The following is a 15360-nucleotide window of genomic DNA, read 5'->3' on the forward strand; positions in this document are numbered from 1 at the left end:
AGAACCTTCAGTTTCCAACATTACAGTATTCTAAGAAAAAGAAAAAAGGGAGGATAGCAAAAGAAGGAAAAGGAAAAAAAAAGACAAAAGGAAAAAAAAAGAATTATATTAAACTTCAATAAGAACAAACCAAATATCCAAACAGTCTTATAGAACAGGAATAGAAGCATTTCCATTGGCCATAAATTACCATTCACTTAATGTGTATTAATAAACATTAAGGGTTTAGCCAACAAGGAATAGTAATAATAATAATAATAATCCCATAATGATATTAATTATAATAATATTAATAAAAAGGGGAGAGAGAAAAAAAGTTTAAGGATAAAAACAGGAAGAAATCATTTGTATATTTTAAGTAATATTATATATTTATATGTGTACACACACATATACACATAAACATGCAATTCATTACAATATAACATAAAAAGGAGAAGAAGAAAAAAACATGCAAACATTTATTCTGTCATATTGCCTAGACATCTTACCGGCTACAGCCCAAACTGTAGCTTCAAAAGAACAGTAAAAATGGCTAAGTTCCAGTTCTGGAGGCTGAGAGAGTTGGTTCCCTTATTTTAATTTTAATACCTATTAAAAATGTTTCTGCAGCATCAGGATCCAAAAATCTTTTCATCTGGTCTTCAAAAAGAATACAAAACATAGCTGGATATTTAATATGATATTGCAGGTTAATTTGCTTTGCCAAACTTCTCGCCTTGGTGAATTGCCTTCTTCTGTCAGTGATTTCTTTAGTATAATCAGAAAAGAGCATAATCTTGTCATTTGCTGGTCCCCACTGGAGCTCACCTCATTCTCTTGCCAAACACATAAGATAATTTTTTGTGGAGACTTGTGAAAATTGAACAATAACAGTCCCGAACATCCCTTTAGTGCCACTTATTGAACCAGGAACACGATATGCATGCTCAATATCAAGTAAAAAATCAGATGGTAAAGCAAATAGGTCAAGAGATTATCCATAAATTAAGCAAGAGATTATCCATAAATTCAGCCAGACCTATATCAGTAGCCACATCTTTAATACCAAGGATATGTAGATTCACTCTGCATGTGAAGGCCTTCAGTTGAGAAATTCGAGCAGACAAAATATTGTGAGACATTTCAATGGCTGTTTCATGAGCAGTAACCGATCTTCAAGAGCATTAACCTTCACTTCCATCTTTTGAAAATATATATTAATTAAGTCCACAGCCCTCTGAAGGGCAGTAATTGAATCCTGAATTGTTTCAAGTTTCTTTGACTGCTCTGGTAGCTGAGAAGACATAGTTTTTATCAAAGCAAGCAACTTCTCTTAATCTCTGGCATTTCTAGAAACCTTTGCAGAGAGAGCAATTGGGAGGGGGGTACAGGCATTCTCAAGCCTTTCCTTTTTTTTTCCTTTGGTACTGCCATCCTCCACATTCAAAAGCACAACAAGCAAATATAATTGCAGAAAAAAAAGCAAACACTTATGCAGATTTAATTACAATTCCTCAGATATTGCTGGTCGTTTAAATTCAGAAATACTATTTTGAGCCGTTTGTCCTTATGTCCACTAATTGCTTAGGAGTTTCAAACAGCATTCAGTAGATGACACTCCAGCATCTAATCCTGGATTTCAGCCCCTCTGTTTCTTCACAGAAGCAGCTGTTCTTCCACGATTTCATCCGGATGGTACTGTAAGCTTCCCCTTTTAATTCCAGGGGAAGATAAATAGGTTTCTCAACCTTTTCCCAGCTGTTTGAGAAAAGCAACCTGCGGAACTCCGCAAGTCACTGCTGGATGCCATGGCTCCAACTGGATGTCCTCAGGATCACCCAATTCTCAAAGGTCTCTAACATATTCATACATGTACTGGAATCTCAGTCATAGAACTAGAAGAGATTCAGGGAATTGTTGCTGTTTTTAATTGAATGTTTATAGTCTCAACTTGGGTCTATAGTCGCTGAGCTATACTGTAAGCCTTTTTATAAGGGCTTTTTGCCTTGAGTAGTGGGGTATAAATTAAGGATGCTGGAGAAATTCAAGATGAATTAAAATGAGCTCGGATTTCTAAGAATCTGACATGCGGGATCTACTGCGGAGCACCCCGCTCAGGTTGTGTGGAGTCTGTGGACTTTTGGATGATTTTTTTTTTTTTTTTACTTTCCTGAAATGTACGCATATAAATCCATAGAAAAATATGTAAGTTTCTGCTGAGGAAACGTTGAATGGAATGGGGGACAATATGCTACATGTTACATACTGTGGTAAATTATGTAAATACTTATGTAAATATTTATGTAATTATTTCCGTATTTTTCTGCATGATGAAAAAAATATTCACATCTGTCTGTGGGTGGATGATGGAATGTAAGGCTCCTGACAATCCGCGAAACACAGATGGAGCAGATTTTACACAGTCCATACATCCCTAGTATAAATACCTGCACAAATAAGACAACAACAACAACAACAACAACAACAACAACAAACTGCTAAGATATAGAGGCAACCCTCCCATCAAAGGGAACAAGGAGGCAAGAAAGAGCTGCAGCTCAGTGACAGAACATGTGTTTTGTATCCAAAAGATCCTGGGTTCAATTTCCAGCATCTCCATGTAGGGCTGGGAAAGACTCTTCTGTGAAACACTTGGCAACTGCTGCCACTCAGATAATATAAATCTAGGTGGACTTCTGAATAGGGATGGACAAATTAGTCAATTTTGCTTTCTCCATTTGAATCATTTAAATCTCAAGTTCTTCCATACCATATGAGAAGAAACATGTGACTTGTTAAATTCTTATCAAAAATGAACTGAAATGATGTTCTCTACCATCTGCACTGGCCAAATTCAACAGGTATGGGTATTCCTGACATGGAGGGGACCACAATGTGCCAGCCTACCATATAGTTGTTAAAAACGAGGTGGCAACCTGAGTTCAGAACCACAAACACAGTTGAATTCACAGGGATTCGAGCTCAGCTTTTAAGAGCTAAACATTCAAAACTCTGGGCCTGGAAGGATAAGTCTTCTCCATTTTAGTTTCTCCCACATTCAATTCTTTTTTCTTTTTTTTAAATAACAGGTTTATGAATAAATTTCCAGTTTTGGTAAGGAGATATATATATATATATATATATATATATATATATATATATATATATATAAACATATGGAATTCTTACCCATCCCTGGCTCCAAAGGATGTAATCTTTCTTGATACATGTTTCCCTAAGCTCATTACACTAAGCATTTCCCCATCACTGAAAGTGCACCATTGCCTACCATGGCTGGAAGTGTGAAAGTGCTCAGAGTAAGTATACCAAAACACACATGTGGAGCTAGGCATTATGGAACCAGTGGGGAGAAGCAGAGTTGAGGGTGCAGGTTGGGATAGCAGATCTGTTTCTTCCTTTCTGCCATGTTTTCCTGTAAGATCTACCTCTGCTCTGATACATACCATTCACAATCTGGTACATGGTTATGGAAAAACTACAGCAACATGCCCAACCATCTCAAGAAGGTAAAACACAACCTACTCCTTGTGCGAGGCATTCCCCGGGCGTCTCAGATTTACAGCACTTCTCCAGCAAATCCTCATACTTATCACCAAGTCTCAGGATTAATTGTAGAGAAAACTCAGGATGTCTCTTTGCATTCTCATTCAGAAAGCTGCAAGACAAGAAAGATTTCATTAACAGACAACAACAACAACAATAACAACACAATAGCAATAACAAATGTTTAAGGTGTTCAAACTCTTCAACTACATTAGCACAGTAAGCCTTAAGACAACCCAGCAAGCTGGGAGTTACTCCCTATACTACAACTAGGGATGCTGGAGAAATTTGAGATGGACTAAAATCTGTGGTGGCCCCCACTCTGTGGAACTCCCTCCCTAGGGACCTCCACCATGCCCCCTCTTTAATGAGCTTCTGCCGTGCATTAAAAATGTGGTTGTTCAGGCAGACATTTGGGGTGGGTTAGGGTATTTTAGAAAATGTTTTTATTGTAGAATGTTATTGTTTTAAACTGTTTAATTATATGCTTTGTACATCACCCAGAGTGGCTGGGTGACCAGCCAGATGGGCGATTAATAAATTTAATAAAAAAAAAAAAAATGAGCTCCGATTTCTAAGAATCCAACCTGCTGGATCCACTGCAGAGTGACCCCCTCAGGCTGCACAGAATCCGTGGACTTCCGGATCTTTTCTTTTTACTTTCCCAGAATTTACACATATAAATTCGTAGGAAAATATGTAAGTTTCTGCTGAGGAAACCTTGAATGGAATGGGGGACAATACACTAAATGTTACGTACTGAGGTAAATTAACCTCACACTTAATTATTTATGTATTTTTCTGCATGATGAAAAAAACAACAAAAACATTTGCATCCATCTGTGAGTGGATGATGGAACAAAAGGCACTTGACAATCTGTGAACCACAGATGGAGTGGATTTTACAGTCCGTACATCCCTAACTACAATCTCAGAAAAGTTTCAAGACCTGTCCTGTGAATCAAAATCAGGGCCAGATGTCCAAAATTCTTCATTAAGGTTGGGAGACTTTGCAGACCATTAATTCTATAGGCATTTTAACCTCCATCCCACCATTGCAATCAGATTCACACACACACACACACACACACACACTCATCATAAGGAAGCCTTTTTAAAGGACTTTTTTAAGGGAAAAATGCTGTCATTCAACTGTCTGCATCCTAATTGAGATTAACCCAGTAGGGATCCATTTAAGTAAGAGGTTCTGCTTTGAAGCCAGAGACCCCAACCCACCTCAGTTAATCATCCTTTAAGTGTCTTTGATATCAAATATATTAAATAAGTCTTCATGAAAATCATTGGCTTAAGCACACACTAATTTAGCTGGATTAGGACTTCTGGGTACCCAGTTGTGGTGGGTGGAAAACTGATCTGGCTAAATTAACTTCACCCAGGAGGAACCTGTAGGTTCCTTAACCTGTAGTAGCCTACATAGACCTGAAGAACTGCAGATGGATCCTTCCTCTTCTTGCCTTCTATGTGAGAGGTCAGATATGCTGGAGTTCAGCACTCCTTGTCTTCTGAAGAGCCACTACAGAAACACCACATGTGATTGCAGCCTGCCTGTTGAAAGGTGCTTTCTTTATTCACTGGGGCAAGCTGGTGTTTTTTGTCCTTGCTGGTTTCTTCACTACATTTTAGATTACTGTAATGCCATTTATCTTTGATAAACATTTTTGTACAATTATTTTGCTTCATGTTAACGTTATTGATGCTTTTGAATTTATTTTTTGCATATCGGCTTGGGACCATTTTGGAAGGGCAACTCCTAAATAATAAATGTAGCAACATCACAACCACAAGCACCACTGACACCATCAAGAACAAATTATATCTCAGCTCAGTTATGCGTATTTAGGGATTGGGAAAGCATATGGTCCATGCACTGGTGACCCTGTGTGATGAGCCCCCCGGGATTACAAGGTGGAAGAAGAAAAAGCAAGATGATTCTCCCAAGTACCATCATGATCCCACTCTCCTGGCAGCATATTGTTTGCCCTGGACGTCATCTAGAAAGAGTTGTTTTGTGGTCAGTCAGCCTAGGTCTTTTCCAAGGAAGCAGGCAGATTCCAATCTTGACTATGGGGCTCCTCACTTTTCCTCTTCCTGCCTTTGCCTGCTCCTTCTTATCTTGCTTGCTGGTTCTTCTGCTTCTTTCCTTCCTACATCCCATTCCAGTCATCCTTTGGAGAGATGTCTTAGCTTAGCTCCTAATTTGCAATCCACTGCTTCCAGATTGACCTTTCTGTAGACACATGCCCCAGTTTCCATCACACCTGGGCTCTAATCTTCCTTGGAGTCATGCTTCTGCTCCCTACTTGCTTAGCTTCCCACAGGCCAGCCTCATCAATAGGTAGAGTTGAGTATAGTCTGAAAATTCTATGCCATACCCTGCCAGGAGTGTGTTCTGGTCCTCAGCGTAGAGTGGACACACCAGATTGTTATCCATAAACTCCCTGGCCACTGGAGTCAAATCTGCAGGCTTGTCATCATTTTCCAAAGTGATGAGGCATTCTCCTTGTTCCAGGACTGGCTTTTCACAGCAACCCTTTACTTTTGAAGAAATCTCATCTTGGTGGCTACAGATGTATGCTGTCACATTTGCCTATAAGAAAAGAAAAGAAAAAAAAGATTCACAAACAACTTGTTATTTGACAGCAGTGGCTTTCAAACCATAATCTGAGGAAACCTGAAGATCCTTAGTTTATCAGGAGTTTCTCCATATTAGTAATAGCAGATTGGGGTGGATGTATTTGTCAAGTCTATTTCCATAGACTTACTCCTTTTCCCTCATCTAAGTCTGTTCCATGCTGGTTCCATTCAGATACTTTTTAAAAGGAAAAAAAAAAAATCCGTGGGTATTTTTGTGTGCATTTTTCAGATGGATGCATTAATGGGTACATGACCCCAATGACCAAAGTGTGTTTGTGCACTTTTTAAAGGAAATATTCACAGTGCTTTTTGTGCATTTTTCAAATGCACTCATGTTATAGAATGCAGTATGTTTGGGAAAAAAAATTCCTATTTTGCCTTGCTTTTCCATATATGGAAATTCCAGGGTGGGATGAGGGGTGAGGGAGAGGGATGACTGACAGGTCTACTGTCTAATCATAGGGATTGGTTAACGAGAAGCTCTCTACTCTCCGTACTTGAGGAGAAGTGTTTGAGTCTTATAAAATCCTCTGCACAAGGCTGCTCTCTGCTCCTTTTGCTGAGAGCAGGAAGATCTTTTGTGAGAGGAACTGTTTATGGCTGAATTCTGTATCTTCCTCATTCCTTAGCCTTCCAATTCCAACCAACCCTGCTTATTTAAACTTCCCTGTCTGTTTCCTAAACCCTTCATTCTTTTGGTCATTCTTCCTCTAGAACAGGGGTGGGCAAAATGTGGCTCATGAGATGAATGTGGCTTCCTTGGGACATATTTGCCATCCCCCCCACATGCATCTCCCTTCGCCATCCCTGAACCAAAATTTGGCAGCATGGTGGCAGGGGAAAAACAAACACAAAAATGTTGAAGTGGTTGAAACTGGTGATGTGAACCCCAGTGGGGTCGGGGTGGGGCAATGTGGCTCCCTAATTCCTGGAAATTGCTCTAGAAGTTATGCTGTTGGTTAGTTTCTTTTAGAACTAGTAATATAGACAGGGTCACTTTCCTTCCTTGCTTTTTCTGCCCCCTTCATTTTGGTTTTACTTCTGTAGATTTTATTTTGAATCGAGTTTTCTGTCTCTTCCCACTGCACCTATTCTTCTATAATTAGGCAATTCTGTCTTAGGGCAGCTCTGTGATGTTTGTTGTGTTTGTAGTAATTGCTTACCAAACAATAAAGGGGATTACAGATCTTTTTAACCACTCCAAATATGAAACACTCCCCTTTTACACAAACACTTGCACCTATCTGCCTGAAATTTAGCAGGTTTTATCTTCACAGAAGGAGCAACTACACTGGCAAGTGTCATCTAATTCTGTCAAAAACAAAGAAGTTATGAGTACTTTCCTTTTAAAACAACAACAAATTAAAAGGAGACTAGTTTCAGAAAACCCTGCACCTATTTCTCTGGAATGTTGCAGATGTCATCCATGGAGAAAGGTCCACGAAGCCCAAAAATGTAGTCTAATGATGTTAAAATGTTAGCGCCATGTGTAGATTTCCCATAGCTGTCAATCAAGAGACATGAAGTTTTGGACTCCCAAATCTCAATTCACGCTGAGATCTGAGCCAAAGCCTCTTAAATGGTCTGAGTTGAACTGGGCTGTTTTCTGACATGCCAAATTGCCGTATGAGCCAAATCTTATGGCAGATGCATACCCCTAGTAGAATGAAGCCCAATAGTCCTATAAAAATTGTGTGCCCTAGAACATTCCCCAGAATCCACTGAAACAGACAGGAGTTCTGTGGCACATATGCCAAGGTTTCATATAAGAGAAAACAGTATACAAAGGATTCCATGAAAGCTGACATTTTCAAATCTATTGTATATTTATATTTGTTTTTTCCTCTGCAAGCTTTCAACACTGCACAGCACAACCACCCATTCTCCTCTTTTCCAGAAATGAAATGGCAAACATTTTTGCTAGAAGGTATTAGTAGGTCAAAACAGGCTTTGGCTTGGGGCAGGGTGGGATTAAGTCTATAGGGCAGAGAATGTAAAATAGGGAGCTATGGGTGTGAGCTGGGAATGGGGAAGTCTCTAGGTCAGTTTTCATCTCACTAGGAACCTTTCATCAAGCACCCCCTCTCTCCAGCTTACCAACCCATGTTAAAGGAAGGACTAACAAGTGCTTTAAAAATAGTCCTGTGACAAATCCTGCTCCCTATTTTCTATAACTTTTTCTCTCCCTGTGAAAAAGGCATTGTTTTTGTCTGCCTCTTTCACAGGGAGGGGGAGAATTTCAGATAATTTTCTCCTTGGACAGGGGGACAGGGTTTCCATACCCTTTTTTTAAGTGTAGGTGATTCTTGAGGAGCCTTCTTTTTTTCTTTTTTGTGTAAAAAACATCCCCTTCACTTGCAGGAGTCCAGGACTCCAGCCAGAAGTCTTCCTTAATGCCTATTAGAGAGGAAGAGGTCACATGGTCTCCTGGGAGTTCAGAAAGAACTGCTGGGCTGAAGAAGAGTCCTGGGTTCCTGCAAGTGCAGGGGATGTTTTTTAAAAATAATTTTTTTAAAAAGAAAGAAGACCCCTTCAAGAATTGCCTACACTTAAAATGGTATATGGAAACCCTGTCCCACTCCCAAAGGAGAAAGTTCTCTGAAATTCTCACGTCTCCCAGCCTCTTTCACCAGAGTTTTCATTTTGCCCCCATGACACCGCACGAAATGCTGAAAATAGAAGAATTGAACAACATGATTTAAAAGCATAAGACAAATGCTAAGTCTACATAAGATTTCAAAAAGGCTCCATGTTACACATCCTGGTTGTTCTTGGGAACACATGTATCTGAAGAATTGTCATGTTCCATCTGGACTATTCATGGCTATAGCTGGTGCTCTGTGGTAGATTGTAGGGGTAGACGAAAGTCACTTACCTGTCCTCGAAGGATGTTCACGGTGGGGGGGAGGCGCTTCGCTGCTCCCCCCGTGAAGTTCCGGCCGGGGGGGGAGGCTTCCTGCCTTGGCCCGGCCGAAATTCAGGCCGGGGGGGAGGCTTCCCGCCTCGGCCCGGCTGAAATTCAGGCCGGGGAGGAGGCTTCCCGCCTCGCCCGGCCGCGAATGCGAAAGTTAAAAAAAAAACAAAAACGCCCCCTGATAGGCTACGTGACGATTCACATAGCCTATCACGGCTAGATCTGCAAAGTCAGCCGTGATAGGCTACGTCAATCGTCACGTAGCCTATCACGGGTGACTTAAAAAAAAAAAAAAAGCGCATACGCTAATGGCGGCCCCCATAGGGAGCCGCCATTCGCGTTCCTTATTTAGTCGCTGTAGTCTACGTAAATGTTTACGTAGACTACGGCGAAAATAAGGGCAACGCAAATAGCGTTTTTTTTTTTAAGTCACCCGTGATAGGCTAAGTGACGATTGACGTAGCCTATCACGGCTGACTTTGCAAATCTAGCCATGATAGGCTACGTTAATCATCACGTAGCCTATCAGGGGACGTTTTTTTTTTCTTTTATTGCAATGGCGGCGGCGGCAGCCGGTCGAAAGACCGGCTGCCGCTCCCGCCCAGCTCGAACACCCGCCGAACTGCCGGCCGGACCCGCTTCTGGGAGGGACATTCGGCGAAGGAAAGTCCCATCCCGGGGGGGTGCAGGGGGCGGGGGGTTCGGAGGATTTCTCCCCAAAACTTGTTCGGGGGGCCGAACACATTGGCGCTCGGCTCCCCGAAGTTTCGGGGAGAAATTCTCCACCAACCCTAGTAGATTGTCATTACAATGGTTGCATTTTCTAGCTACTCTGATTGTGGCCTTGCCACTGGAAAACTATATCTATGGAAGGACTAAGTCACCTTGTAACAATATGGTTCAGAGTAAAGCACTGGATGTAGGGATGTCAGAACCCCCCACTGCACTTTTTTTTTTTTTTAATGGAAAATCAGCAGACTGGCTTGACACGCTGAAGACCAAGTCCAGCTCTGCAGTAGAAAATCAGCCAAAGTCGGGGGGGGGGAATGAACTTGGGATGTACGAAGCCACCACTGTCCAGTCTGGAGGGGTCCGTGGAGGGGCAATTTGGGCTGCTCAGGACCTCACAGATAGGGATGTATAAAAGTCCCTTAGCTTTTCGAAGGGTGACATTCATGTTGGGGGGGAGGCGCTCTGTCCCTTCCCCCAAAATTCTCCCTGGCTGGCTCCGCTCTGCAGCGACTCCGCAGAGCTGCCGGCTGGGGCCGCCCACAGCCAGACATCCGGCCACTGGGCAGCCTGCACAGGGATGCAAAATGGCGGCCACTGTAGCCACCATTTGTGTCCCTGTGTTTTGCTGTGATAGGCTCTGTATATATTTACGTAGCCTATCATGACAAAAAAAAAAAAAGGAACGCAAATGGCGGCGGCTATTGTGGCCGCCATTTGCGTTCCCTTTTTTTTTTTTTGCTGTGATAGGCTATGTAAATATTTATGTAGCCTATTATGGCAAAAGACAGGGGCGCAAATGGCGGCCACTATGCCATTTGTGCCCCTGTCTTTTGCTGTGATGGGCTACGTAAATATTTACGTAGCCTATTACTGCAAAAAAAAAAAAAAAAGGGAACGCAAATGGCAGTGGCTACGGAGGCCGCCATTTGCATTCCTTTTTTTTTTTTTTGCTGTGATAGGCTATGTAAATATTTACGTAGCCTATCACGGCCTCTGCAGGGACGCAAATGATGCCCCTGTGTTAGCCATGATAGGCTACATAAGTATTTATATAGCCTATCACGGTAATAATGAAGAAGCGAATGGCGGACGCAGATGCGGCCGCCATTTGCAAAGCAGCACAAATGGCAGCAAGTAAGTGCTCCGTTTCGCACGCCTTTTGCGCGGTGAGGGGGTGGGGAGCTTCGTTCAGCCATGGATTTGGGGGGGCCGAATGCACTGGCATTCAGCCTCACCAAGATCCGTGGCAGAATTCTCTGACATCCCTACTCACAGAATCCTCCAGAGCCCAGCCGCATCCTCCAGAGTTGGCGGAGTGGCTCTCTGACTCCCTATAAAACACGATACAGTAGTGGCGGCTGCCATTAGCTTACTGCAGGAAAAATACAGCCCTAAATAGTGTACTGTACACCATTTGCGTCCTTAAAGCACTGACTTTGACCTAAATTGCAGCTGTTTATGGCTGTATTTAGGTCAAAGTAAGTGCTTTATGGATGCCAATGGTGTACAATACACCATTTACAGCTGTAACTTTCCTGCGATAAGCTAATGGCAGCCTCTATTAGTGTATTGCATCTTACAGGGGGCTGGAGAGGCCCCACATGAACTCCTCTGGACCTGGAGGTAAGTGCGGCCACTCCACCGCAGACTCTGGAGGTCAGATTCTTTGGAATCCAGCCTCATTTGAGTCTGCAACAGAATTCTCCAGCATCCCTAATTGGAAGCCCTGCCAGAATCCCTGGTTTGAGACTCCTGATGCTTTATTCACAGTTTCCTTTTTTTATTGTGTCAGCCATCCATTTCTCACAGCTCTAAGTCATTCAGTCAAAGGCAGATGGTCGGGGATCTCTGCTTGCCGATCAGCAGACACCTCATCCCTGGAATGAGTCTCTAAGCTAGAGGTGGTGGGATCCTCAGGCCCATGGGCCAAATCCAGCCCTCCTGGGGTCCCAATACAGGGATATTGGGGTTCCCCAAATACCCCTCTGGGGTTCCCCAAAATGGCCATTCTCCCATCTCCTAGCCCCCTTCCTTCCCTCCAACCACTGATCATTTGGTGGCTTTCCATTTTTTGTGCAGTTCTCCCCCACCCATTCTGAATTGCCTCTCCAAGGCTTCATTAGTGGGAGTAGGTGGTTCAAGCTTAGGGATGGTGTGGGCATCCAGTTGGGACTCGAAGCTCAGTGATTTCTCACTGGCTTCGCCCCCTGGATGCCAGTCCATGGATCCCCAGGCTTGCCCGACTCAGCACGCGCCGAGTCAGGGATGTCTGCAGTTTCCCACTGCCTGCCAACCCGTTGCACTCTCCTTCCTTGCAAGGAGAGAACCAGGGGTTGGTGGGTGGCAATGGGGACTACTGTTGCTGCCGCCTGCCAACCCCTCATGTTCTCCTTCCTAGCAAAGAGAGAACCAGGGGTTGGCGGGTGGCAGGGGCAGGAGTCCCGCACCGCTCACCAGCCCCTCATTCTCTCTTTGCAAGGAGAGAATGAGGGGGTGGCAGGTGGTGACAGGGACTCCTGCTGCTGCCCACTGCCAATCCTTCATGCTCTCCTTCCTTACAGGGAGAGAACCAGGGGTTGCCAGGCGGTGGGGACAGGAGTCCCGTGCTGCCTGCAAACCCCTCATTTTCTCCTTCCTAGGAGAGAACAGAGGGTTGGCGGGCAGTGACAGGGACTTCACCAGCCACCATTTTGGGCAAAATGGTGGCTAAGCTTTCCATAAATCCCCATTTTGCGCAAATGGCAGCCGTGAATAGGGCCATTTACACGAAGTTACTGGCATAAATGGTCTGTGCCCATCATTTTGCGTAAATGGCCCTATTTACAGCCACCATTCACTCAAAATGAGGATTTGTGAAACTGGCCTAGCTGCCCTTTTGCACAAAATGGCGACTGCCCAGAGCAGTAAGACACTGTGCACCACTCACCAGGCATCTGAGGACCATGCGGCAGCTCGTTCTGTGTGACGAACTGGGTCGGGCGGCCGGTGGGAGTTCAGTGAGCCGTGCCTGTGGTGGTGCTGGGTGAGTTCAGGCATCCCTGTTTAAGCTACAACGTCCTGATATTCTTTGTGTTGTTTGCGTCATTTGTTGCTGCTGTAATTTTAGCCCTACCCCTTTTGCTTTTGGTCATGCCTCCTTTCCCTTCACCCCCACCCCCCACTGAAATGTGGCCACTAGGAGCTTCTCCAAATGAAATTTAGCCCTTCAGCTGAAGGACGATCCCCTGCCCTGCCCTAAGCCCTATGCTGGAACATGGTAAGGTGGTGGTGGTTACAAGTGCCACCCCGATTTCTTCATTTGTGGGCACATCTGCAAATTACCTGCATACCTATGGACTATGGTATTTGTACTATGCATTGCACTTTGGCCCCAAAACAATCTTATGGCAGGGGGAAAATATGTGATGCATATTCAATTGTTTCAGCAGGATCAAGCAGGGTCTTGCTTTTTTTTTTTTTAAAAAAAAATACACCTACTTGCTAACCTCCTTTTTCAGAGAGCTAGGAAATGAAAGCACAGGATAGATAAGGAAGAGGAACAGTTTTGAGAGAGAGAAAGGGAGCAAGGGACAAAGAAGACCAGATTTCAGGGGACTTGTTTTTTCTGATAAGTCCCCCCAAAACTGGTCCATTGGTTTGATGTAATCTGTTGGTTTGACAAAATTGAAAGGGAATGAATAAATCTTACCCTATCAAGAAAACACTCCAGCGAATCACCTTTGCAGCACTCTTCATGGATGTGTGAAATATCCGTAGCAAGCTTGAGAATAGTAGAATCATCAGCCTTTGGAAACTTTTGACTCAGCTGAATATATTTCCTGGAATCAAAAGAAATGAAATATCATGATTGTTCCAAGATAGTTTCTGTACAACACAGCCTTTCCCAACCTGGTGCTCTGCAGATATTTTGGACTACAACTCCCAGCTTCTGTGACCATTGACCATGCTGGCTGAGACTGATGGGTGTTGAAGTCCAAAACACCTGCAGGGCACCAGGTTATGGAAGGCTGGTATAATGCCTCACATTTATTCCCAGTGTATGCACAATATGACCACATTATATCTGTAATCAGAGATATCTTTGCCCTTCAGTTACATTGAAGGCTTTGTGTTTCTTTTTCTGTAATGGCACACAGGAGGGCTTAAAGAGGGTCATAGACATTCACTTCAGCCCCACCTGCTGCAGTTCAGACCTTGCTGTATTGAATTGGCAAGGTCTGAAAGGGAGTGCTACTCGCATTTGCTTGAATGTGGCTACAACTCTAGAACTGTCTGTGCAATCGGGAACCTGATAAGGCAGGGTCCATGACTGCACAGAGTCCTGGTCACATTCAGGGAAATGCGAGTAGAGCTCCTGTATTCAGACCTTGCCAGTTCAACATGCCAAGGTCTGAACTGAAGGGAGCATGGTCAGTGCACCTGGAGATGCAGGGTGTGAGGCCAGTGTGTGTCTCCCTAACTCTTTACCCACTTCAAGCACTCATCTGTTTAGCTGAACAGGGCTTCTGTCCCTCCATTTTTTAAAAAAGAACACACACACACACACACACACACACACACTTCTAGCCCATATTATTGCAATGGTGGTTTTTAAAGCGAGTAGGCAATGCCTGTTCAAATCTCCAAAGCCAGGAGCACTTCTCATGGTTAGAGGGCATAGAATCATAGAATAGTAGGGTTGGAAGGGGCCTACAAGGCCATCGAGTCCAACCCCCTGCTCAATGCAGGAATCTAAGTCAAAGCATCCCTGACAGATGGCTGCCCAGCTTCCACTTGAATGCCTCCAGTGTGGAAGAGCCCACCACCTCCCTAGGTGGTTTCAGAGCCCTATATAAATCATTGTTCTTCTCTACCAGTACCAGAAAATAGAATACATGGGGCAAAAATATGCACAGTTGCTTACTAGGTAATTGGTTCCATTGTCATATTGCTCTAACAGTCAGGAAGTTTTTCCCGATGTTCAGCCAGAATCTGGCTTCCTGTTACTCCAGCCTATGATTCCTAGGGGTGGACGAAAGTCACTTACCTGTCCTCGAAGGATGTTCGTGGTGGGGGGGAGGCGCTTCGCTGCTCCCCCCGCGAAGTTCAGGCCAGGGGGGGAGGCTTCCCGCCTCGGCCCGGCCGAAATTCAGGCCGGGGAGGAGACTTCCCGCCTCGCCCGGCCGCGAACGCGAAAGTTAAAAAAAAAACAAAAACGCCCCCTGATAGGCTACGTGACGATTCACGTAGCCTATCACGGCTAGTTCTGCAAAGTCAGCCGTGATAGGCTACGTCAATCGTCACGTAGCCTATCACGGGTGACTTTAAAAAAAAAACGAAAAACGCGTACGCTAATGGCAGCCCCCATAGGGAGCCGGCATTCGCATTCCTTATTTAGTCGCTGTAGTCTACGTAAATGTTTACGTAGACTACAGCGACCAAATAAGGAACGTGAATGGGGGCTCCCTATCGGGGCCGCCATTATCCATACACACTTTTTTTTTAAGTCACCCGTGATAGGCTACGTGACGATT

The 15360-nt window shown here is 43.9% G+C and overlaps 1 protein-coding gene across 2 annotated transcripts in view; it reads right to left on the reverse strand.

Annotated features, from left to right (window-relative positions):
* LOC146341312 (albumin-like) overlaps positions 1 to 15360 on the reverse strand; it is a 65647-nt gene that overhangs the window by 21305 nt on the left and 28982 nt on the right. For both annotated transcript variants that reach the window (XM_084807193.1, XM_084807192.1), the window contains 3 exons: positions 13536 to 13665; positions 5940 to 6154; positions 3526 to 3658 (listed from right to left, as the gene is read on the reverse strand). In XM_084807193.1, the coding sequence (XP_084663319.1) occupies positions 3526 to 3658; positions 5940 to 6154; positions 13536 to 13665 (478 nt within the window). The remainder of the gene's footprint in view (positions 1 to 3525; positions 3659 to 5939; positions 6155 to 13535; positions 13666 to 15360) is intronic.

This window comes from Heloderma suspectum, chromosome 6 (assembly GCF_057233095.1).
Source record: "Heloderma suspectum isolate Gila_16-S chromosome 6, 16-S_ref, whole genome shotgun sequence".
NCBI lineage: Eukaryota > Metazoa > Chordata > Lepidosauria > Squamata > Helodermatidae > Heloderma > Heloderma suspectum.